The sequence below is a fragment of the Apus apus genome, chromosome 11 (genome assembly GCF_020740795.1).
Source record: "Apus apus isolate bApuApu2 chromosome 11, bApuApu2.pri.cur, whole genome shotgun sequence".
In the NCBI taxonomy this organism is placed as follows: Eukaryota; Metazoa; Chordata; class Aves; order Apodiformes; family Apodidae; genus Apus; species Apus apus.
In genome coordinates, this window is record NC_067292.1 from 19,611,420 (window position 1) to 19,637,183 (window position 25,764).

The following is a 25,764-nucleotide window of genomic DNA, read 5'->3' on the forward strand; positions in this document are numbered from 1 at the left end:
TTAGCAAAGAGCATAGAAAACTTTATTGTGGAGCTGAAGAGCTCCATTACATGATTTCTGGACAGGTTCTGCAGGGAGAAAGGGTAAGAAAACACACGAGGGCTGCTCAGGGGCACCTGCTGCAGGGAAACCACCAATGCCTGCTGTGTGGAGGGACAGCTGGTCTCTGAAAGCCCTGCTCTACTGCAGGGTTAGTTCCCTTGGGGGACACCAGGTGTGAGGAGAAACATGGGAAGGACTTTGTCCACCAGGGATCCACCAGTGAGCAGATGCCCTGGGCTCTGCAGACAAGCAGTGCCACGTCTGCTGCTCCACCAGGGTTGGTCCCACACCACAGGGTCACAGCACCTTGTGCAGGAGCCAGGGAAGCTGTGAGGAGTGGGAGGGCAAACCCTACCTCCAGATTGTGATCATGTCTTCAACAGCTCCACGAAACTCACGTGTGCTGATCCATGGCTCACCTAATTTGATGAAGAGTCAAAGCTCCTCATTCCAGCTCCTTCAGGAGTCAAAAATCAGCCAACAGAGAAGGAGGGTAAGACAGCCTGGAGTGAGGGATTGTATCTACAACGGCCTCACCAAAAGCTTCCCAAGGATTGTCCCAGGATGTGCTCAGCCTGGATAGTCCTGGCTATGAGCCACACTTACCCCATAAACCCTTCAGCAAAGGAGGACTTCCCTACTGCAGCTTCAGCTCTGCACGGATCCTGTTTCCAGGAGCAGCTGCAGCTCTTCTCCTTCTCCTTGAAGGCAAAGATGTCTTGAAATGGCCACAGCATGAGCACCAGGCAGCATGGTGAGGGTGCTGGGGTGCTTCCTGGGGGAGCCAGGCCAGGTGCTGGCATTCAGGAATGCTCCTGGAATGGGCTGAGCCTTCCAGCATCCAGCAGGCACCTCCCTGCCTCTCTCTGCAGAAGTGAGTTTCCAAGAAGAAAATCCATCTGGACCTAAAGCTGCAGGGGAAGTGGACTTTGTGTGGACCTCAGAGCAGAGCAGGAGCCAGTGGGAGCACTGGGAGAACAGGTCAGGCTGGGAATTGTGTACATCAAAGCTAGGAGTCCAGCCTGCCTGGGCCATGTGGGCTGTGCCCAGAGGGCTTTTGTCCTCAGATCCTGTCCTGCTCTGCACCATTGCTGATGAGCACTCTCAGGCCAAGCCAGGCAAGGGGAGGAGCAGCTCAACTCAGCTCCCACAGCACCCTGCCTTGTCTTGTCCCTCCCCAGCCTGCACTGACCCCAGACTGGAGGAAGGGTGGCTTGTGGTTTCCATGCACCAAAACACGTGGCAGGGTGACAAAGACTCCCTGTGCTTCCTGCTCAACCTTCGTGTCCCCCCACACCTGACCAGGAATGGTGCAAAGGTCCCAGGCAGCTGCTCAGGGAAGGGGCTGGGTGGCAGGTGATGGGTGGTGGCAGGTAGAGCCACTCCAGTGACAAGGCCCATCAGGCCACCCTGGGCTAGATTCGCTGGTTGCTGGGCAGAGCTGGGCTTGCTGGCAGCCCTGGCCTCAGCCAGGAGTTTGGAATGGGAAGCAGAGAGGGCAGGGAATGTCCCAGCACAGGGAATGTCCCAGCACAGGGAATGTCCCACGACTCCAGGCACTGGCCCCACACTCTGCTGCAGGATTTTTCTGCACTACAGAGACCCCAGGCTTGGCTGTGGCCTCACGTGGATCTGGCAGCCCAGGAAAGGAGAAGGTTTCAGGACCTGCTGTATCCCAGAGCTCCTGGAGGCAGCCCAGGCTGCTGGGAAGGTGGAGCAGGTGAGAGGACACTGCTCAGCACAGCACACGCTGGTGAACTCGGCTTGAGGACACGCAGTGGAAAGGGCTATGGGGACAGGGTGATCCTGAGGCTGCTCCCTGAGCAACCTGCTGAAGCTCCTGTGCATGATCCCAAGGCTGACAGGGGGTGGGCAGATGGGAAATGCAGTTTTCAGGGTGCAGGGAAGAGCTGAGATGCTGCTCCTCCTTCCCCAGGCACCGGCCCGGAGCGTGGCTGGGCGTGCAGAGGGGACAAACCAGACCCTCAGCCAGCACCCAGCTCCTCTCCAGCAACATGCCCACCTCAGGTTTGCCACCTTATTGCCTCTTGCCTTTGGTTGGGTAGGAGCAATGTCCCTCTGGTGTCTGCCAGCAAGCACACAGCACGGGGACGAGTCCCTCAGCACCCTACGGAGCACTAAGGCCACATCCTTGACCAGTGGCAGCCCTGGACACTTCCCTGTCATGGAGACCATTCCCCCTGGAGCAGGAGAGGACCTCAGGGACAATCCTGGCTCAGGAAGAGGCAGCAGCCAAAAGCAGTGATAGTGCAGGGGTTTTGCTGCCTCTCAGCTAGTTCTGCTGGAGGATGGACAGCATCAGGTGAAGGGATGCTGCTGCCCCCAGGCAACCAGAGGAATGGAGATCTTTGAAGAGCAAAGAGAACCTCTTGCCTTGTCCCCAGAGGCTGTAGCTTTGGAAAGGTGATGACTAGGCCACTGTGGTGTTTGTCCTTATGTCCTCAAAGCATGGATCATATCTGCCCACCTGCTGCTTGCTGGTGCATTTTCTGTGGGGTGGCTCAGATGTGGGCTGGGAGACATGAGGTTCTCCACTGCTCTGACTTACAAACACAGCAGGAACCTTGGTAAAAAGCTCCAGGTCTCGTTCCACACGTCTGTCTTGCTGGCAGCTTTTCCTTTTTACTTTGTGCCCAGAATACAAATTCTTCTTCCTGTCACCTCTGGGATTGGTTGTGGCCAAGGGAGGGTGTTGAGAGTTGCTCGAGTTCTTCTTAGGAGGCCTGGGAAGGGCTGTGCTCCCCAGGCGAGTCTGAGCCACAGGAATCTCATCCATGGATTCAGCAGACTCTGAGTGATAGTCACCTGGGGGTCCTGCTGCTTGGATGGGGCCCGTGGTGCTGGGGGGCACAGCAGGTCTGTGAGGAAAAGCTGGAACCATGAGGCTGTGGGAGGAGGAGGTGGCAGCAGCCGTGGCTGGGACTTCTACAGCTGGAAAGGGAAGGAGGAGAAAGCTTAAGGAGGGAGTTGAGAGAGATCCCTCAGCCCCAGAGCCCCAACAAGCCCAGGAACTCTCCCATGGCTGATCCATGAAAGCAAATCACACACATATTTATACAAAATTCAGTATGAAGATGTAGAGGATTCTACACTCCGTGGTGTGCCCAGGTCTGAGCACCTCAGGGTGGCTCCAAGCACTCCCAGACACTCAGTTTTTCCTTCTGAGGCAACTTAACTTCCTGCCACTGCTGGGTTTGCAGGACACATTTCATTTCTGGGTGCCAACAACCCCAAGTCCAACTCTGAGAGCAAAGAGTCACAGGATCACAGCATGTCAGGGGTTGGAAGGGACCTCCAGAGATCATCCAGTCCAACCCCCCTGCCAGAGCAGGACCAAAACCAGGGCAGGGCACTCAGAAAGGCATCCAGACAGGTCTGGAAAGTCTCCAGAGAAGGAGCCTCCACCACCTCTCTGGGCAGCCTGTCCCAGGGCTCTGTCACCCTCACAGCAAAGAAGTTCTTCCTCATGTTGAGGTGGAACTTCCTGGGCTCCAGTTTGAATCCATTGCCTGGTGACTCTCACCTGACTGGGGGGCTGGGAAAGGGGGCCAAGGTCTGGCCTGTGGTCTAGAGCTGCTGTCCCCTGCTGAGAAGGAGGCTCCATGTGTCTTCTTTCTTCTTTTTTTCTGTGGCTGTGAAAGGAAGAGGTCCAAGAGAAGGGACATCAGTTCTTCAGCCCAAATAAACAAGACACTCTGGGGTTTTAATCCCTCCCTCTCTTTAATTCCTCTTATTTTTAACCCTGAGGACTCGGGGTGACCAAAGACCAGGGGTATTTTCTGGTTGAAGACTGAGTTGCTGTGAAGCAGTGAGAGAGAAGAGGTGTTTGATGAACACAGTGACTCCCCCTGTGCAGGTGCCTCAGGCTGGTGTCTCATGTGGCTGGAGATGCACGAAGACACTGGTGGACAAAGGCACTTGTAGGGTCAAAACAGAAGAGGAGACCACAAGTCCCACAGCACAGGATGTTAAAATACAAGTAGAGAATCACAGAATCATGGACTGGTTTGGGTTGGAAGGGACCTTAAAGATCATCAAGATCCAACCCCTGCATGGGCAGGGACACCTCCCACCAGCCCAGGCTGCTCCAAGCCCCATCCAACCTGCCCTTCAACACTGCCAGGGATGGGGCAGCCACAGCTTCCCTGGGCAACCTGGGCCAGGCTCTCACCACCCTCACACTCCAGAATTTCCTCCTCATGTCCAACCTCCATCTCCCTCTTCCAGTTTTAATCCCTTCCCTCTTGTCCTATTGCTACATGCCCTAGATGACACAAGTTTTATTAATAACCTTGGAGGAAGAGGGGGGAGCACCACCACCTTTGAGAAGCTGGAGAGAGCATCTGGACCTAGGCACATGAACACCAAGAGAGTGGAAAGCTTGACTTTGGACAGCTGTTCCATCCACCCAAGCTCCATATCCACACACAGCCTCTTTCTCTGGGCTTTCACATCCATGTCTGAGTGTATCAAGTGTTGGATTTTGCTCCACAGGAACATGCCCAGCTTGTTCCATCATGGAAGTAGGAAAGATAGAGTTAACTGCAGAGAGGTGTTCGAGTTGAGCTGTGAGCTCAGGAGGGACCAGCAGAACATCCCTGATCACCTGTGAGAGCTGGGACAGGAGAGTGTCCCTGGGATGTAGTGACCAAGGCCCAGCCACACCTGCACATGCACAGTGAGGACAGGGAGAGGTGCACAAAGGAGGTGACCATGGTCTGTGCCAGTCAGGGGGCACCCAAGCACCTCAGTGAAGTGTCCACTGCAGATGGGATGTTTCACAGGGACATTTCACAGAATCCTTCTGGTTGGAAAAGATCTTGAAGATCACTGAGTCCAACCATAACCCAACTCTACCAACCACTAAACCAGCTCTACCAAGCCCAGTGCTCAACCCATGTCCCTCAGCACCACATCTACAGGGCTATGAAACCCCTCCAGGGATGGGGATTCCACCACCTCCCTGGGCAGCCTGGGCCAGGGTTTAGTGACCCTTTCAGGGAAGAAGTTTCTTCTAATTTTCAATCTAACCCTCCCCTGGCACAACCTGAGGTCATCTCCTCTTCCCATCACTTGTTCCTGGGGAGCAGAGACCAACCCCCCTGGCTCCAACCTCCTCTCAGCAGCTGCAGAGCCAGCAGGTCTCCCCTCACCTCCTTGTCTCCAGGCTGGACACCCCCAGCTCCCTCAGTTGCTCCTCCCAAGTTCTCCAGACCCTTCTCCTTGTGCTCCAGCCCCTTCCCCAGCTCCCTTGCCCTTCTCTGGACACGCTCCAGCCCCTCCATGTCCTTCTTATCCTGAGGGGCCCAGACCTGACCCCAGGATTGGAGGTGCAGCCTCAGCAGTGCCCAACACAGGGGATGGTCATTGCCCTGCTCCTGCTGGCCACCCCAGTGCTGACACAAGCCAGGATGCTTGGCCACTTGGGCACACACTGGCTCATCTTCAGCCACTGTTGACCAACACCCCCAGGTCCTTTTCCCCCAGGCACTTCCCAGCTTGGCACGTTGCCTGCAGAAAGTCTCCTACTCACCTGAGACGGGACCACAAAGTGAAGAGGTGGGGGGTCTGGAGAGAAGCTCTGCTCAGGGTCAGCCTCATCATTGTGGACACAGAGCTTGGAAAAGCTACAAGAGATCCACAAGAGACATCCCTCAGACACCCCTCACTCTGATGCCCACCCTGCTTGCACACATCCTGACCAGAGCATCCCTCACCTTGCAGAGCATTCCCAGCAAAACTGCAGGGAAAATGATCCTGGACAAGTTTGCAAAATATGAAGGGTTTCCTCTCTCCCTTCTCCAGGGACATGAGTTAATAGGCAAGAATTAATTAAGAGACAAGGATGGTGTTTCCCCAGGAGCCTGTGTTACCAACTTGGGATTCATCTCTCAACGACCTGAAATTATGCAGCTACAATCAGCTCCACGTGGGAATTACAGGAGAAATCAGGCAGCTTTCAAGTCATTTTAATAGAAAACAGCCTAAACAGAGTCATCTAGGCAAGATATTTTCCCAGGGGAGGGGAGACAAGTACTCCTGCAGGTATTTTGACCCTCCTGAAAGTCCAAGATTTCACCACACCTTGGTCACTGGTGCTCCCTATCCTCCTTGGTTTCTCAGTGCCTTTAGGAACCATTTCCCAGTGCTGCTGGGAGATTCCCAGCTAGGACTTCACTCACTCTTTTCCTGAAGCTACTGTTGAGAATTCCTCTACTTGAACACCAGGGTCTGTATAACCAGGGTTACCTGGGGAAAAGTTTCCCTCCTGGAAGGCAAAAGAAAGGAAAAAAGAATTAACATTTTCAGCCCAATATGGACACAGAGTGAAGAGGGATTTTTCACCACTGAGATGTCTTCTTGTTCCTTCCTCAGTCACATGCCAGGTATTTTCTGCCCTGCCAGCTGAAACTCAGCAGGAGTTTGCTGCTTCAGAAGATGGAAAACCAAGCTTGAGACAATCAGAAGTCCCTGATTCATTCATTCAGTCCAGCCAGCACTTCATGTGACTCAGAATCAAATCAGAACCCACTTCCAGAGAGCAGCTTAATCACTTCTTGGGACCACATACAAAATATCTCTTAAAGCCTCCATTAGTTCCAGAGATCAATCACAGGAGTTCAGCAGTGAATGCAAAAAAAACCCAACAACCCAACAGCCTCCTTTGAGATGCAAAATGGAGCTGATGGAAATGAAACATGCAGGGAAACAGAAAGTGTGTTTGGTTGGTTATTGCAGAGCTAATTACAGGGCTGGTTTTTTTGAAAAAGAAGGTGATCTATTGCCCTCAGGTCTTCAGAATTCAAAATCATGCCACCCTGAATTTTAAAATCAGGAATCAACCCCTTCAACCCAAGTGTCTGCATTACAGAAAAGAGCTCCCAGTTGTCCCTTTCTGATTTGAGGGCTCTGCTCTTTGGGGCTGTTGCAGGCAGGGTTTAGCCAAACCCTGGATTAATAATCTGCAGAAATTAAATCACCATTAACCACCCATTTGAAATGGAGCTTCAAATGGAAGTTGTCACTCAAGTCAGATCCTTGCTCCTCATCAGCTGAACATCAAATGGACAGAGATTTTTCCTCAAAGCTCCTTGGGGCCCAAATGTTTCATGTTGACATTCAAAGCTCATGCACCTGAGGCCCAAAGGAAGGAGACCAGACACAACCTGGTGTCCCTGAGGACATGGGGTGGAGATCTAGGTGTTCCAGAGGAAAGCACACCCTGGCTGAGCTGAGCTGCAGCAGAGGACAGCCTGTAGCACTGTCCCCTGACATGAGGGGACAGCAGGACAGGGCACAACTAACCAGCAAGCCCCAACATCCCCAGCATATAAACATTTCAGAGGAGATGAATGAGTGATAGAGTTTGAGAATACCACAAAGAATTCTTTCCAAGCAAGGAGGGAAAGAGCTTTTGAAAATCCATTTTGTCCATCTCAGCCTTTTATAAATTATGCACAACCAAAGCAGGCAGATAAAAGCAAGCAAATCATTAGAGCTGACTGGGAGAAGCAAATGGGAGAACACTCAGTAGAAAATACAATGTTCTCTCAGTGTGACAAAGCTACAGGGATGACACCAAGTCCCAGCCTCCCTCTGCTGCCACAGTCAGCAGGACAGTCACTGTCCTTCAACTGGGACAGCAAGACAAAGCCACCCTTTGCTGCAGGGTTGTTAAGATTCAGCTTTTCCTCTTGCTTTTCTGAAAACAGGCTGCTGAGTGGGCAGAGTGCCCAGGTCCACTGCCACCTTCCACACCCTGAGACCTCCTCTGCACCAGCTGTGCCCACCCCAAGGTTCTTGGTCACAGCTTCAGGATGGATTCAGCTCCCTTGCCCACTGCAGCCCCTCTCACCACCCACTTCAGAGACAGCCTGGAATGTTGCCTGGCTGCAGGGGAGGCAGAACTGACCAGGGAAAAATGGCTCTTGTCCCAGGGAAACTGGGTCTGTTGCAAGTCATAGAATCATGGAATGGTTTGGTTTGGAAGACCCTTAAAGATCATCCAGTCCCAACCCCCTGCATGGGCAGGGACACCTCCCACCAGCCCAGGTTGCTCCAAGCCCCATCCAACCTGCCCTTCAACACTGCCAGGGATGGGGCAGCCACAACTTGTCCTGTGTCCAGTGTCAAAGCTGAGGGTGCAGACCAGGTTCATCTGCACCAGACACTGGAAGAGAGAAGCAATATTGAAAATGTGAGGGAAGCTGAGTAAAATCCATGTTTATTATTTAAAATCAAGCCTCACTGACCTGAATCAGTGCCCAAAGCAAGTTCAAAGCTTTAGGAATGTTTTAAAAAATCACATCCCAGCTGGCTTTGAACTCCAGCTCCCTGGTATGAAAGCAATTAGGCATGAAAGCCTCAGGTTTGGGTTAGTTTATGTTTCTTTGCAGCTGCCTACAGAAAAAAAGCCTGTTACTTGCACATGCTGCTCTGGGCAGAGTAATAGAGGCACAGCCTGGATGTGTCCAACTGTTTTGCATTTTTCATGACATCTGAACCACTGGAGTGTGCAAAATGAGGGCTTTTACTGTCAGCATGTTCTGAGGAGGATTTTACAAGCACATCTGCATCCTTTAACCTGAACAGGAATTCTTTACCCTGAACAGGACTCCTTTAACCTGAACAGGAGTCCTTTAACCTGGTAGTGAATCCTTCACCCTGAACAGGAATCCTTTAACCTGGACAGGACTCCTTTAGACAGGAATTCTTTAACCTGGACAGGAATCCTTTAACCTGAACAGGAATCCTTTAACCTGGACAGGACTCCTTTAGACAGGAATCCTTTAACCTGGGCAGGAATCCTTTAACCTGGAAAAGAATCCTTTAACCTTGACTAGAATCCTTTAATCTGGACAGGAATCCTTTAATCTGGACAGGAATCCTTTAACCTGGTAGTGAATCCTTTACCCTGGACAGGAATCCTTGAACCTGGACAAGAATCCTTTAAAGTGAACAGGAATCCTTTAACCTGGACAGGAATCCTTTAGACAGGAATCCTTTAACCTGGTAGTGAATCCTTCACCCTGAACAGGAATCCTTTAACCTGGAAAAGAATCCTTTAGATGGGAATCCTTTAACCTGAACAGGACTCCTTTAACCTGAACAGGAATCCTTTAATCTGGACAGGAATCCTTTAACCTGGCCAGAGCCAAAGACTTCCCCACAGACAAAACTGAAGCCAAAACCCAACACCCAGGCTTGACTAAGGCTCCAAACCAAGGACTAAAAGGAAAATGCATGTTTCTCCTCACTCCCTAAAATGAATGAACAGTCAAGACAAAAGTGGGAAGAGGATGATTTCCATGTTATGCTCCCAACATCTTGGATCCATGACAAAGGATTGCTGTGTTCAAGCTAAAGCAGGCTGCAGTCAACACAGCTTACAAAAGGCAAGTCACTCAGTGTCCTCCTACTCCAATCTATTTGTTTGTGTTTATCCCTGGTTGCTATGTAAGAAACAAGGAAAATCTGGTGGGTTAACATTTTTCTGAACAATGTTCTTTGGCATCATCCAGTTCTTCTTGTTCCCCAAGGTCCTGAGTGCAGCCCTGAAACACTACCCTCTTCACCCTGCTTCATCCAGGGTTCCTGCCTCCAATCAGCCACCTTCACCCATCTCTAGGTAGGCACCAGAGGAGGCAGGAGGACATCACTGAACTGCTCCATCCCACAGAGTCCACCCCTGTCCAGATGTGTTGTCAGCCTCCATCAAAACTCAGTCACTAGGAAGTGATGAGAGCTCATGTTTTATCATCCTTTTCATTTTCATGCTCTGTCAGACAAAGTGCCAAATATTTTTGTTGTTATGGAAACCTCTGTTTAAACTGAAAGTTCAGCTTTTCCATGATAGCAAAAAAAAAAAACCACCCAACATATTCAAAACTGGGGCCTCCATATTGTACAGAAAAGGAATCATCTCCCTCACCCCTTTGCTTTGACAAGGAAAAACCATGAATAGTCCAGACAGATCCCAGTATCTCTCCATGGAATATCTGGATGAAGCTTGGATTCAATTTATATCTTATGAAATATAAAACTGGTTGTATAGAGGTGACTTCCTGAGTTACACAGGATTGGAGAATAATTCAGACTAAGAAGAATTTCTGGAAGTTTCTAGTCCAACCCCCCAGTTCAAAGCCAGTAAAAAATTCTTCCAGTTCAATTTTGAGTAATTCTAGGGATAAAAAAAAAATAAATGGCACTGAACTCTCTCAATTCATAGCAGGATGAATGTGGAATGAAATGGAACAGCATGAAAGAGCTTGTAGGACCCTTTTGACAGCTCAACAGCATCACAAGGACCCTCAACACTTTGCAAAATCAGTTCCAAGACAAGCAGGTATCTGAGTCATTTCTGAATATGATTGGTGTCCTTCTCCTTTTCAAGATGGTTAAACTATTTGGTATGATCAGCTGCCTGATGAATAGCCCCAGTTTCTTCAGCCTGTCTTGCTCTCAGTCATGACCTGTGATACTGCTCACATGAGCCAGACAGACCTGCAGTGTCACCAGCACAGGAGGGACATGGAGCTGTTTGGGCCAGAGGAGGCCACAGAGATGATCCAAGGGCTGGAGCAGCTCTGCTCTGGAGCCAGGCTGGGAGAGTTGGGGTGTTCAGCCTGGAGAAGAGAAGGCTCCAGGGAGACCTGAGAGCACCTTCCAGTGCCTGAAGGGGCTCCAGGAAAGCTGGGGAGGGGCTTGGGACAAGGGCAGGGAGGGAGAGGACAAGGGAGGATGGATCAAAACTGGAAGAGGGAGATTGAGGTTGGACATGAGGGGGAAATTATTTCCTGTGAGAGTGGTGAGACCCTGGCCCAGGCTGCCCAGGGAAGCTGTGGCTGCCCCATCCCTGGCAGTGTTGAAGGGCAGGTTGGATGGGGCTTGGAGCAACCTGGGCTGGTGGGAGGGGTCCCTGCCCATGGCAGGATGGGACTGGATGATCTTTGAGGTCCCTTCCAACCCCAACCAAAGCTGATTCTATCATTCCATGAAAACAGATGGTCCTGTCCTTTCCCATGACAGGACCCTTCCCACTCTGCAGTCATCCTCCTCATGCTGACACAGGCACTTCTCTGACTGTTTGGTGAACCAAAGGGGAGGGAACTGGGCCAGCAAATCACGAGCTCAACTCTTCTTTTAAGCAAGCATAAATAAAAATTAAAACTATTCTTTCTTCTTACCCAGATGAGATTCCCCACCCTGCTCCCTGCATGACTGTAAGGAACAGCTGTGTTGGCAGAAGAGAAAGGACAGTGCAGGGCCCAAAACAAGTACTGGGGGAAGAGAGTGGGTGGGACTGATTCCTTTGAAAGCAGGTGGGGTTGATTCCTTGCTTGCTTGTGCCTGAAGTGCCCATCAAACCACAGGCCTCACACTCTCTCACCTCCTACTCAACTCCACCTCTAAAACCTCATCTCTAGCAGCTGCCTCTAAAATTTGGAGCTGGGAAAAGCAAAGCAAACTGTACACTGTGGCCAGGCCAGGCAGGTTTTGAGGAATGGAGTGGAAGGAGGACAAGTACCTGATTGGGGCTGACTTGGGAGGGACAAGATTCCTGCTGCTTGTCTGTCTCTTTGGCCTCTTGCTGGGGACGCTGCTGCAGGATGTACTCGTACGTAGTCAACTTGTTCCACACTGGGAGGAAAGAAAGAGCTGTCAGCACAGCCCATCCCCCACTGCACTGAGCCAGCCTGAGAATTACCCAATCAAACAGTAATTAAATCATGAAAAGACTGATACTCCAAGCCCAAAGCACCTTTGGTTTGTATCTCTTAACTATATCATCTACTATATGATCACAGCTTCTCACAGTCCCACTGTTCTCCCAAAGCCCCAACCCCCCAAAACATGTGATAGAACCTTCTGGGCTGCAGGAATTGGTTCAGTTCAGAGCAAATCCATCCCTCACAGCCCAGCTGGGTGAGCTCAGTGAGTAGGCAGCAGGTATGGGATGCTAAATTGAGGGAAGAAACTCAGCATGTTATTGTCTCCTGGAGAGATTGAGACTCTAGGTGTCCAAAGCACTGAGCAGGAAATGCCCAACCTGCCTGGAGCCAGGCATGTTCATCTGGGGGTGCTCAGCCTGGAGAAGGGAAGCCTCCAGGGAGACCTCAGAGCACCTTCCAGTGCCTGAAGGGGCTCCAGGAAGGCTGGGGAGGGTCTTGGGACAAGGGCAGGGAGGGAGAGGACAAGGGGGAAGGGATGAAAACTGGAAGAGGGAGATTGAGGTTGGACATGAGGAGGAAATTCTTTGGTGTGAGGGTGGTGAGACCCTGGCCCAGGTTGCCCAGGGAAGCTGTGGCTGCCCCATCCCTGGCAGTGTTGAAGGGCAGGTTGGATGGGGCTTGGAGCAACCTGGGCTGGTGGGAGGTGTCCCTGCCCATGCAGGGGTTGGATCTAGATGATCTTAAAGTCCCCTCCAACCCAAACCAGTCTGGGATTCTATGTGCCTGCGTTGATGAGCTCTGAAGAGCTCCCCACCCAAACCCATCTGCTCCCACCAATGACCAAAAGCCTGTGACATTTCTGAGAAGCCTGCTCCCTTCATGAGACCCACCACATTGCCAGGATCCAAAACTCAGACATTCCTCCCTTAGTGACCCCCCTGATGATAAGTATTCTGGAGCAAAAATGGGTGCTGAGGTTTGTCATAGGCTGTCATTCCTCCTTGTTGCAGAAGCAGATGCCTAGGAGTGGGACATCCAGACTCATCCAGACCCAATTCCTCCCTCTGCCTGAAGACACTCACACCAGCAACTTCCTACCTCCCAAAACCATGCCTTAAAACCAGAATGACTTCCCAGGGAAGTGGGGGAGAGCAGAGGAGAAGGTGCCCCTCCTGTAATAGCAATAACCTTTTGGAGAAAAAAGAAAGAAACCTTTTCTAATTGAGTTCTTGGCTTTCTCAACACTTAACAATGAAACTTTAAAACCATTTTAGAGCTATTTAGTTAAAAAATACTGCAAGTGTCTGACCAGGTAACACTGCAGCACCTCCTGTGCAATATATAATCCCAGCTCCAAAGCCTTTCCTATAGTCTCCTTCTTTCCTATATTTTCTCCTTCTTTCCTATTCCTTTTCCCTTCCTATTTCTTTCTTTTTCATTTTGCTTCCTATTTGCCTCTCAGTGTTGGAGACCAAAATAAAACACTCCCTCCAAACTTCCATTCCACTGGATGCCTCTGGAATGAGTCTCAGTCAAAGACTGATAATTCTGAATACATGGAACAACCTCCTTCTTTCCTGCTGAGTGATAACAGTGAGTAATTAAAATCAGGGCAGTGATTCTGACCAGTTCACTGTCCTTGTCACAAAACTAGATCCTAAAATGTTCCTAAGTCCTACCTGACTTTAGCCAGGGATTTTTTTTTCTGTGAAGCTTAAAGGCAAGAGGAGTCACAGGGGGGGTATTTTATTTCTGTAATTTACTTATTGAAAAATAAATTAGGTTTATGAAGAAGTAGTCATGGAGAGAAATTACCTTTTAATTGGTAAACTGTATTTTTAATCCCCCCCCAAAATGTTAAACAGCTCCTTCCAGTAATTCCAAGCATTTAGATGAAACTCTTGGCAGATATAGGTGTGAAATAAGAGGAGTTTCAAGAGGTACTTTGTCCATCTCACATCCACAGTCTAGGTTGATATCTCTCCTTTTAAGCACCTCTGCACAGCTGGAACTGGTTTCCACAGACTTTCATGTCATAAAAAAAGGAAGCAAAATTGACAAGAATTGGATTCTGTTCCCCATGTAAAGTCATAACGATTTAAAATTGGGGCAGGAAGACAAGTGATTTCGGCTCAAAATGTACTGTGAAAGAGGTTGACAAATCACCCTAAGGTAAGAGCAACAAAAAATCCTCCAGATCTGGAGTGGAACTGGTTTCACACTGTCCTTCTCCCGAGGAGGGAGCACCCCCTTGTGGGAGTTGTACACCAGGACAGGACCAAGACCACTCAGTCCTAAACCGAATAATCCTCTGGTTTTCATCCAGAATAAACTTCCCTGGAGCAGCTTTATGACACTTTTAAGTCTTTCCACAGTGCTAGATGGACCTTTGAAATCTCCAGGCAGCCCCATCGACCCAGCAGTCCACTTTACATTCCCCCAAGAAAGCAAAATTGCAGCATGACCAAATTTCACAGAATCACAGGATCCTTCTGGTTGGAAAAGACCTTTAAGCTCAAGTCCAACCACAACCTAACTTTACCAACCATAACCCAACTCTACCAACCACTAAACCAGCTCTACCAAGCCCAGTGCTCAACCCATGTCCCTCAGCACCACATCTACACAGCTTTGAAACCCCTCCAGGGATGGGGATTCCACCACCTCCCTGGGCAGCCTGGGCCAGGGTTTAGTGACCCTTTCAGGGAAGAAGTTTCTTCTTATATCTAAAGCTCAAAGAGGCTGTGAGAGGAAAACATGAGAGGAAAAGGCCAATGCCAGCTGAGGAACACTCACCCACCAAACCCCACACTCCAGCAGGGCAACTGTTTTGCTTCTGGAGCTGGTTTGTGCTGACCTAGTTTGTGTTGGCACCTGCATTGCTGTGAACTGACAACCTAAAAATCCATCCAAGGATCCTCTGTAACCACTGTCCTCATTCCTCTTCCACCACATCCCTTCTTCCCTGCTTTTGGCATCACTGACCCCTGCAAGTGTAAGATCTTTTCTCACCAGGACTTACGTCAAGCAGCCAAATAGTCTTGGCTTCATTTTAGAGGGTGGCTGAAAAAAGTGTTTGGATGCCCATCTGAACATAAACAAACATAAAAATCCCTGCTGGAGAGAGCAACATGCAGGAGATCTAATGAGGAGCCTCCCTGAAAACCTCTTCCCCTGAATTCCACAAGTCTTCTTCAGCTGATAGAGTAGAACTTCCACAAAGGGACCTTGACATGGAATGGAGATCAACACCATCCATGTTTCTCTGGGGTATCACAGAATCATGGAACGGTTTGGGTTGGAAGGGACCTTAAAGATCACCTAGATCCAACCCCCCTGCACGGGCAGGGACACCTCCCACCAGCCCAGGTTGCTCCAAGCCCCATCCAACCTGCCCTTCAACACTGCCAGGGATGGGGCAGCCACAGCTTCCCTGGGCAACCTGGGCCAGGCTCTCACCACCCTCACACTCCAGAATTTCCTCCTCATGTCCAACCTAAATCTCCCTTTTCCAGTTTTGATCCATCCCCCCTTGTCCTCTCCCTCCCTGCCCTTGTCCCAAGCCCCTCCCCAGCTTTCCTGGAGCCCCTTCAGGCACTGGAAGCTGCTCTAAGGTCTCCCTGGAGCCTTCTCTTCTCCAGGCTGAACACCCCAACTCTCCCAGCCTGTCTCCAGAGCAGAGCTGCTCCAGCCCAAGGATCATCTCAGTGGCCTCCTCTGGACTCTCTCCAACAGTTCCATGACCTTCTTATCTTGAGGGTAATGGAGAAACAGGCTCTCTCCCACAACAGAAGGCCAGGGGAGCACAGGGCCCCACAAAAGCCCATGTGTGGAGCCAGCCTAGATCTGCCATCCCTGGCACTAACCAGTTTATCCCACCCAGCCTCTCTACAGCTCTCCCATCTGCTCTCAGTCCCAGGATAACACAGCCCAGAGCCAGGAATGCACAGGCCCCAGGCAAACCCTGCATTGCACAGGCACTGATAAGCCTACCTGGTGCTGGGGGAAAATCAGATGTAGGTTAAACCCCAATTTTTCTACCTTTTCAGTTGCCATCTTGCACCATCTGTGGACTTTTGTGACACAGATGAACACCAGTGCATGTAGAAGGAGCAGAAGAAGCAAAGGAAACAGGAACACAACACCTACTGAGATAGATGTGAAAGGTCAAGAGGTGGCCAAGCAGGATCACAGTCATGAGGCTCAGAAGAATGAAGATCCCAGCTGTCACCAAAATGGCAGATGCCTGAGTCTCAACAGGAGCTGCAGGAAGAAACACGAACCAGGAGTCTGTGTGGTTCTTCAGAGCTGGAACACAAAAAGAGTTGGAGGTAAGTAGGTGGTCCAGGTATTCAATCCCTCTAACTAAATTTACACCTGGAAATGTTAACTCAAAAGTAGCTGCAGATGCATCATCATAGAATCACAGGATGGTTCAGGTTGGAAGGGACCTTAAAGACCATCAGGTTCCAAACCCTTTGCATGGGCAGGGACACCTCCCACCAGCCCAGGCTGCTCCAAGCCCCATCCAACCTGCCCTTCAACACTGCCAGGGATGGGGCAGCCACAGCTTCCCAGGGCAACCTGGGCCAGGCTCTCACCACCCTCACACCAAAGAATTTCCTCCTAATGACCTAAATTTGCCCTCTTCCAGTTTTAATCCCTTCCCCCTTGTCCTCTCCCTCCCTGCCCTTGTCCCAAGCCCCTCCCCAGCTTTCCTGGAGCCCCTTCAGGCACTGGAAGGTGCTCTAAGGTCTCCCTGGAGCCTTCTCTTCTCCAGGCTGAACAACCCAACTCTCCCAGCCTATCTCCAGAGCAGAGCTGCTCCAGATCATGCATTGGAGGCCTTGGAAATCTTGTGTCTGCAAGGCCTTTAGGAAGAGCAGTTTGCTCGGGAAGGAAAGACGTCCCACCCAGCTGAAACTGGACAACACTCTTGCAGAAATATCAAACTCAAGGAGTAAGGAATGGAGCTCCTCCTCAGTGGGAGAAGCCCAGAGGATGTGCTCCTGCACGGAGCTATGCTGGCTGAGCAAGAGGGGCCCAAGGGGAGCAGGGGCAGTACCGTGGAAGCGCGGGTCGGAGCGCAGCGCCGCGGGGTCGATGAAGAACTGCACCAGGACGTAGCAAGCGACGAGCAGCAGAGGGGCCAGGCCCAGGATGGCAGAGAGGACACTGTTCAGAAAGAGCCTGCCAGGAAGGGGAGACATCTGAGGGGCTTCAAGCACAGCACACAGAGCTCAAAATCACCCTGGTTATACAGCCAGCTATGCCAATCGTGGTGACATGATCATAGAATCGTCACAGAATCCCAGACTGGGTTGGGTGGGAAGGGACCTTGAACATCATCCAGATCCAACCCCTGCATGGGCAGGGACACCTCCCACCAGCCCAGGCTGCTCCAAGCCCCATCCAACCTGCCCTTCAACACTGCCAGGGATGGGGCAGCCACAGCTTCCCTGGGCAACCTGGGCCAGGCTCTCACCACCCTCACACCAAAGAATTTCCTCCTCATGTCTCACCTCAATCTCCCTCTTCCAGTTTTAATCCCTTCCCCCTTGTCCTCTCCCTCCCTGCCCTTGTCCCAAGTCCCTCCCCAGTTTTCTTGTAGGCCCTATCTTGTAGATCCTGGCTAACTGTCTTCTGATTCATCATCCCAAGGGACTAAACTGTGACCCTTTGGACCACCCATGGTTACAAAACAGCCAGGTTCTTCTAGGACAGACAGAAATCTGCAGGCACTGCGACGTGGCACCCAGCAGCACCAGCTCCTTGCTTCCCACCTGGCTTTAGTGCAGGGAAGTAAACAGAGAAGCAATAACCAGTGACAGCCTCTTTATTCCTCATCTCAAACCTGGTCCATGGTCCCTCCACACTGCTGGAGCTCCTGCAGGTTGTTTCAAAGACTGGAACAGCACAGTCATGGTTCTATGCCCACTCCAGCTCTCCAAAGCATTAAGGACACCCAATTAACATCCCATAAGCTTTTCCTAATACCAAATAATAAGATTATGTTCAGCTACAAAACTCCAAGTGCAGGAGCTTTATCCCTGGTTATCTGAATGTCATCACCACCCTTGCATTTTCCAACTGGTTTTCTGGTGACTGGTTTTTTTCAGCTGGGTCCTGAAGGACAAGTGTGGGTGAGCACAACCTGGCCTGAGGTGCAGGAGGATCTTGGGAAGAGAAGGGGGGGGACATGACTGGTACAAAGCTGTGCTCCTGTCACAAGGCCAGGCTCTTACCAGTAATTCCTCTCCCCCACACAGTTGTTGAGCCATTTGCAGTGGTGATCAAAGCCACACACGCACTTGTTGCAAGTTCCACAGTGCTTTGACTTGGCACTCCTGCCAAAGAAAGGGTGGCATTAGCACATCCAGTGACACAAACACAGCAGTAGAGACCCTGCTACTAGAGAGAGAACCCTCTCCATCAGGAATGCCCCAACAGCCAAATGTATCAGCCCTATTGGCCACTAACCCAGAGTCACACAGAATTACCTTGGTTGGAAAAGACCTTCAAGATCATTGAGTCCAACCACAGTTCCCAACGCTGCAAAACGTGCCTGTCGATGCAGTTTCTGATTTGGAGATGGTTGATTTCTTCTTTGAGATTGCTTCTACAGAGCTTGGTGTGAATGTCTGCCCTCCAGCACTCCCTGCTGCTGTCCTGGCCCCCAGCCAGGCAGAGCACACACACAGGAGTGACAAACACCAAGAATAACCAGGTGACATGACCAGCACAGTCCTCTCCACACGACATGAGCAATTAAAGCACAGAATCACAGAGTGGTGGCAGCTGGAAGGGACCTCTGGAGATTATCTAGTCCAACTCCAGGAATACATCCAGGTGGGTTTGGGATGTCTCCAGGGATGGAGACTCCACCACCTCTCTGGGCAGCCTGTCCCAGGGCTCTGTCACCCTCAGAGCAAAGAAGTATTTTCTCATATCCAGGTTCAACCTCCTGTGCTCCAGCTTGTGCCCATTGCCCCTTGGCCTGTCACTGGACACCCCTGAGAAGAGTCTGGCCCATCCTCCTGCCACCCCCTCTAGATATTGACCAGAACTGATGAGACCACCCCTCAGCCTCCTCCTCTCCAGCTGAGCAGCCCCAGCTCTCCCAGCCTTTCGTCACAGGCAGATGCTCCAGCCCCCTCAGCATCTCAGTGCCCTGGGATGGACTCTCTCCAGCAGTTCCTTGTCCTTCATGAACTTGGGAACCCAGACCTGCACACAGTGCTCCAGGTGAGGCCTCACCAGGGCAGAGCAGAGGGACAGGAGAACCTCCCTGACCTGCTGGCCTTACTCTTGATGCCCCTCAGGATGGCACTGGCCTCGTGTCTTTGAGGGCACATTGTTGGCTCATGGTCATCCTGTTGTCCACCAGGACTTCCAGGCCTTTTTCCCCAGAGCTGCTCTCCAGCAGGTCACCCCCCCAACCTGTACTGGTCCCTGGGGTTCTTCTTCCCCAGACACAGCACTCTGCACTTGCCCTTGCTGAACCTCATTAGATTCCTCCTTGCCCAGCTCTCCAGCCTGTCCAGCTCACAGTGGGTGGCAGCACAGCCCTCTGGAATGTCAGCCAACCCACTTGGTTTTGTATCATCATAAAGAAATAGTAATTTATTCTTAATTATAACTAATTCATAATAAGTAATAAAATACTAATAAGCAATAAAACACAAAACCACACCTGACAACTCCCCAAGCTCTGCCAGGGGATGAATTTCAACCCACCCTGGAGACCTTCAGGGGCTCCATTTCAACCTTACAGCCTGACATAAAAAGACTAATGATGAAGAAGTAACAGTGAAGAAGACAGAGCAGGAGAAGGGGAGATACTTACACATTGACATCACAGACATGGCAATGATGGTTTTCAATGACATGTGCATGTTGACTACGACTGAAGGTGGCCAGAGGCCCCAGGTAGTTTTTCTCTCTCACGTTTGCATCCGCAGGATCAATGGAGACTGCAGTAAGATGGACAATTAAATGGTAGATAAAGCAGACCCCAGGACACTGGAGCAGACAGTTAAGGATTGTATGAGTGATTTAATGCACATCTTTTTCACCCTTAACACACCAAATCCACAGGGATGAGAAATACATGGCAGAGAATTAGAAATCACAACATAACTGATGGCAGAATGTTCACCTGAGCTTCATGCCAGGAGATGGTTGTGCTGTAATAAATACCCTCTGGAAAAACAGAACTACATCTACAGGAACAACCCTCCTTTTTGTGTACTACTCTGCCTCACAGAAACATCCTTCCTAGCACAGGAGTTTTGGAAAAATTACCTTGACTCACCAGAATCTGCCCCCAGGTGCAGACTGCTGGCTCAGGTCCACGTTTCCTAGTCCATACAGACTCCTTGGAAAGGAAGAGTCAGTTAAGGCCACACACACACCCCTTCACAAGACCAAACTTCCAAGAAATAAGAAGAAAGTCACATTGAGGAAGCTGTAGTGATCCCCCTTGCTTTCCTTTTCCTTACTCAGAGTCCCAAGCCAGAGGATCACCCCTGTAAAGCAGATTCCTACCTAATTTACAGGCAGGATCCAGGATTTTTCATGGTTGCTTGAAATACTATCAGCTTGGATTCCTACTTCTAAATGCAGCAGCAAGTCAAGAGCAAATGTGCTTTAGAAGTACCTGAAGTAACTGCTGATAGTTGGGAAGAATATCCAAATCTGTAAGGATATACAAAAGCAAATCAGCACCTCTGCAGGCCTGGAGCACCTCTGGGTTTACTTCTCCATGTACTGCAACTAAAGGAGCATGTCTGCAAAAACTGACCTGCTGGATTATTTGTTGCACCCCCAGGTGTGCACAGCACTGATGACACTAATGTCTGTGGGACACTCAGCAGCCAGGGGAAAATGTTTTGGAGAGGTGTAGCTGATGAAGATAGGCTGGGAGAGTTGGGGTGTTCAGCCTGGAGAAGAGAAGGCTCCAGGGAGACCTTAGAGCACCTTCCAGTGCCTGAAGGGGCTCCAGGAAAGCTGGGGAGGGGCTTGGGACAAGGGCAGGGAGGGAGAGGACAAGGGGGAAGGGATTAAAACTGAAAGAGGGAGATTGAGGTTGGACATGAGGAGGGAATTCTTGGGTGTGAGGGTGGTGAGAGCCTGGCCCAGGTTGCCCAGGGAAGCTGTGGCTGCCCCATCCCTGGCAGTGTTGAAGGGCAGGTTGGATGGGGCTTGGAGCAACCTGGGCTGGTGGGAGGTGTCCCTGCCCATGCAGGGGGTTGGGACTGGATGATCTTTAAAGTCCCTTCCAACCTTCACCATCCTGTGTTTCTATGATTCTACCTGGTGCAGCAGGATGGGAAGGGAGTTGCCTTTGACACAAAAGAGACATTTAACCAGTACTAAAGCTTTGGGAGACATGAATCTGTCGAATGAATGACTTCAGATTGAGTGATGAAGTGATCTGGCAGACAAATTCCTGAGGTTTGAACCATGACAACACCAGGATAAGACAGGTAGATGCAAGACCACTGTGAGCTAATGATTTTCATGCCTAAATCCCACTGGTGTAACTAAAACAATAAGCAAAAGCATCCCCAACATATCAAAGGCTCCCTGGACATACACAAATGAGATGTATAAATTATTGATGTGCATATCCCACCTCTTCAGAACTTTTCTCTCTACAGTTTCTTGCTTATCTGGCTTTCAGGAAGCACTAAGTGGCACCAAGCCATTCTAATCCATTTTATTTTCACCAGGAAATGTTACCAGAGAGATGCCAAAAGCAAACTATATGCTCTACAAATTATAAACCCTCAGCTGCTTCTGAGGTACTAAATACACATCTCCAGACCCCCTCTTCCAGGCTGCCATTCCCTGGGCAATCTAGTCCACCAGGAGCCAGGGCCTGGCTTTGGAGAAGTCCCCTCCCAGGGTGCAGGTGGCAGGAGGAGGTGGCACTGGGAGCACTGGGATTGCTCCCAGCACACCCCTCCTTCCCAGCTGCAGAAGTTGCACAGCTCTGGGGAGGTGGGTGTAGGACAGGAGGTGGAAAACACATGGAGCTGGGCTGGGTTGGGCTTTTCTGGGAAAGGTGCAATCATCTCACCTTCTGATTCCAGCCACACTTAGAGGACAGCTGGATGTGGATTAAACTTCACTGCCTCGTGACAGACCTCTCCCCTGAGGTTCACACCACACCACCTCACCTTCCACTCACAGATTTCCCAGAGGACAGGAGAAGGTCCCAGGCAAAGATCAGCTGCCAGCTGTCCCAACCAACCCCACCATATTGTCCCAACCATGCCAAGCTGCCTTTCAGGACTTGGTTGGTGAAGACAGGGAGGTGTGGTTGCCCATCACAGGATGGTGCAGGAAAGGCTTCCCTCAGACCCTGCAGCAGACTTGGAGAAGAATCATATGAGGCCATGGAAACCCATGGGAGCAGAGAGCAGAAGAACCTGGGAGGTAACAATAACCTGAGCAGAGAGTGATGAAGGAGAGAAGCAGGACATGAGTGACCTACGTAGAGTGGGAGGGCAGAGAAGATCTCAAAATCATGTTTGTTTGTATGCAGAAGATCAAGACAGTGATTATAGTTCAGAGGAGATTCTAGCTGAGCTGCTTTCTATGCTACCTAACAACTATTCCCAAAAATTCCCAGGTAGTTTCTTAGAGTCCATGTTCTTCCCTTGAGCAAAGGATACGATATAACCAGCAGGCAACCAGTGCAGGGGCAGGAGAGGAACCAGGATTCCAAACCCAACCAGGGCAAAGAAGAGGTAGAGCAACCAGGCAAGGATCTGGAAAATGTGGAGAGGCCAACTCCAGCCATTCCTTCGAGCATGTTGGACCTGCACCTCAGGAACAGCTTCTCCCAAGTTCTCTGGAGCTGTCTTATTAGGAGGCTTATTGCAGATATTCATCTACAGAAATCAAAAGTGGAGAATAAAACAAAAAAATGTGATACAAACCCATGTGACTGAGCCCCAGTCCTGGAGAGAGGCTCCAAGGGGGGAGAGAAAGGTGGAGAGACTGAAGTGATGACACATCTGAGGAGAGACTAAATTGACTGAAAAGTGCCAAGGGGGTGTTTTGGTGGCAGTCCAGAGATGGAGTATGATGTGCTGTGGCCTGGGGATGTGCTCATGCCAGAATGTTGTGGATGAGGAGAAGGGGTGATGGAATAAAACTGGAAGAGGGAGATTGAGGTTGGACATGAGGAGTAAATTCTTTGGTGTGAGGGTGGTGAGAGCCTGGCCCAGGTTGCCCAGGGAAGCTGTGGCTGCCCCATCCCTGGCAGTGTTGAAGGGCAGGTTGGATGGGGCTTGGAGCAGCCTGGGCTGGTGGGAGGTGTCCCTGCCCGTGCAGGGGGTTGGATCTAGATGATCTTTAAGGTCCCTTCCAACCCAAACCTGTCTGGGATTCTATGAAGGCAGAACAAACAATTCCACCTGTCTCAGATGTGCCAAGTTTTTCTTCCAGCTACCTTGGAGAAGTGCAGTGAGGTCAGGTGCCCCCACTGGAGCACGGGGTCTGGAACCACTACCTAGTGCCACACAGCATCCAAGAAAACAGAGACTCCTTTGTCAGCAACAAAGGAAGTTGGAAAAACTAGAAACTGAAAAAGTGAGCTGAGAATTTCAAGGCAAAATAGGGAGAAGAAGCAGGAGTTACCCCAGAACACAAGTGTAAAGCAGACTGGTGCTAGAAGGACAGAACACCAACATTCCATCTGCAGGACACCCATGCTTGGTGATTCAGCTGTCCCACAGGGTCTGGAGTCCTGGCAGGATAAAGCAAGATGCAACTGCAAGGAGGAGTTACAAACCATAACCTGGGAAGCTCTTGATGTTTGATTCCTGTCTGCACAACAGCTCTTGAGCTCACAAGTGACCTCCCCTCTTTCCAGCTGGTGTTGGATCATTCCTTGGTGCTTTTCACTTGCCCCACAGCCAGGATGAGCTTTTCACACCAGAGAGCTGGGCTGCTCAGCTTCATGGAAAACTCAAGACACTGGGGAGCACAATGCAGGTAAAACCAGCACTCAGCAGCTCTGCTGGACCTGGGCTGACTTGAGGTACCTCTGGCTCATGCTCACAGCTCCTTAAGTGACTAAAGAGCACATGAAATGAACATCTAACAGGAATGAGGAACTTCAGTTAGTCTGATGACTTGGACATGAGGGTGCTGAAAGAAAAGGAGGAGGGTTTCTAGGTCACTTGTGGTATTTTTTAAGAATGGTTCCAGTAGCAGAAAGATGCCCAAGGGCTGGAAGACAGCAAAGGTGCCAACGTGCTGAGAAAGAGAGCAGAACAACTCACACCTGGGTGCACCAACAGTCCTGCACCAGGCCCAGGCAAAGGGCCAGGACTGTCTTCTGGGGTCAGCTGGTAGAGAAGCAGGGTGTAAGAATAGCAAAGAATGCAATTTATGCTCATCAGCACAGTCATAAGGCAAGCAGGCTGGAAAAAAAAAAGAAATATCCTAACTTCAGTCTTTGAAAAAGTGAGTGGGATCTGCCTGCATTCACAGGTCAAGCTGTTTGAGGGGAACTGGCTCCTCAGTGATGAGAAACAGCTACTAACAACGAGGTAATCTTCTCATGAGGTTGTTCCACACCTGCTTGTGCAGCACTTTGAGACACCTGTTACAAAAGCCACTCAGATCATCTGAAGAAACCCCCAAGTTTCTCCTTCTTCTGACAAAAACCATCCCTGGAAGTGCTGAAGGGCAGGCTGGAAGGGGCTGGTGGGAGGGGTCCCTGCCCATGCAGGGGGTTGGATCCTGATCATCTTTAAAGTCCCTTCCAACCCAAACCATTCAGTGATGATTCTATGATGATGAAAAGCCTGGCTGGGGGAGCCAGGCCCACCCAGACCCTGGAACCCCCACTTCCCTGCGAGATGTTGCTGCTTTATACCGCCCAGACGGTTTAAACGTCACGTCGCTTAACGTGAAAAGCTTTTTACGCAGGGAATTGTGACAAAAACCAGCGTCAGGTCCCTCCTGGCTGAGCTACCCTCCCCAGGCAGCCGTGGCTGGAGAGCAACAGACTCTCCAGAAGGAGGGAAGCCAAGTGAAACGCTTCGGCTGCCCCGTTTGGGACGCGGGAAACTCCTCCTGCCTTTCCCTGACAAAGCTCCGCGGCTCCTCCCGCTCACCCCCCGGTACCGCTGACAAACAGGGCTGGCTGCGGGGACACGGGCTGTGCGGGAGCGCCCCGCGCTCCTTTCTCCCCCCGCGGAGAACGCGGCCCGCAGGGCAGGGGGGGGGGGCCGCAGCTGGGCCGGCCCCGGCGGCGCACAGGAGCGAGGAGACACGCGTGGCTGCGGGACCCCCCCGGGCGCAGCCCTCCCGGCAGAGCCCTGCCAGCCGCCCCGCGCTCACCTTCTCCCCGCGGAGGCGGTCGGGAGCGGCCCCGCCGCCGCTTCATGCCCGGGCGGCTGGCGGGGCCCTCGGCTGCTGCGGCGGGTCAGGCCGCGGGGCCCGTCGCCATGGCAACGGGACGGGGCTACGGCGGGACGCAGGGGACAAACCAGGCCCGGGCGCGCTCGGCTGCCCGGCGGGGCGGGAAGGGGACGAGGCCCCGTTCCTCAAGGATCACAGCGCGGGATGAACCGGGATCCCTCCCAGCCCCGCCGACGGGGCTTTGAAAAACGTCTGGCAGCGCAGATCAGGGGCTCCTGGAGGCCGCGGCTGCGGGGACGCCTGGCTCGGCAGCGCAGCAGCGGGAAGGCGGCGGGAGGAGCGAGGTGCCGAAGCCGGCGGGGGGGGGCCCGGCTTGGCCGGGACGGGAGCATGGAGAATGGTGGAATGCTGTGGTGGTTTGGGCGGGAAGGGGCCCGTGCAGCCCCTCCAGTCCCTCCCTGCATGGGCAGGGACACCTCCCACCAGCCCAGGCTGCTCCAAGCCCCATCCAACCTGCCCTTCAACACTGCCAGGGATGGGGCAGCCACAGCTTCCCTGGGCAACCTGGGCCAGGGTCTCCCCTCCCTCACACCAAAGAATTTCCTCCTCATGTCCAACCTCAATCTCCCTCTTCCAGTTTTAA

The 25,764-nt window shown here is 51.4% G+C and overlaps 1 protein-coding gene across 1 annotated transcript; it reads right to left on the bottom strand.

Annotated features, from left to right (window-relative positions):
- ZDHHC1 (zinc finger DHHC-type containing 1) lies at positions 1-25,182 on the bottom strand. The gene is made up of 11 exons (XM_051629372.1): positions 25,101-25,182; positions 22,418-22,636; positions 19,582-19,757; positions 17,981-18,082; positions 16,801-16,925; positions 15,885-16,043; positions 11,591-11,703; positions 6,246-6,331; positions 5,597-5,690; positions 3,587-3,695; positions 1-2,994 (listed from the first exon to the last, which is right to left on the bottom strand). The coding sequence occupies exons 2-11, from the start codon at positions 22,634-22,636 to the stop codon at positions 2,474-2,476; spliced, it is 1,704 nt and encodes a 567-aa protein (XP_051485332.1). The 5' UTR covers positions 25,101-25,182; the 3' UTR covers positions 1-2,473.
- Positions 25,183-25,764: the final 582 nt, after the last annotated feature.

Coding starts and splice junctions, on each gene's coding strand:
- ZDHHC1 (XM_051629372.1), bottom strand. CDS start 22,636: ATGAATATCTGCAATAAGCCTCCTAATAAGACAGCTCCAGAGAACTTG. Junction 18,083..19,581: donor CATGTCTGTGATGTCAATGT/GTAAGTATCTCC, acceptor TTTCTTTGGCAG/GAGTGCCAAGTCAAAGCACT. Junction 11,704..15,884: donor GACCTTTCACATCTATCTCA/GTAGGTGTTGTG, acceptor CTTTCCTCCCAG/TGTGGAACAAGTTGACTACG.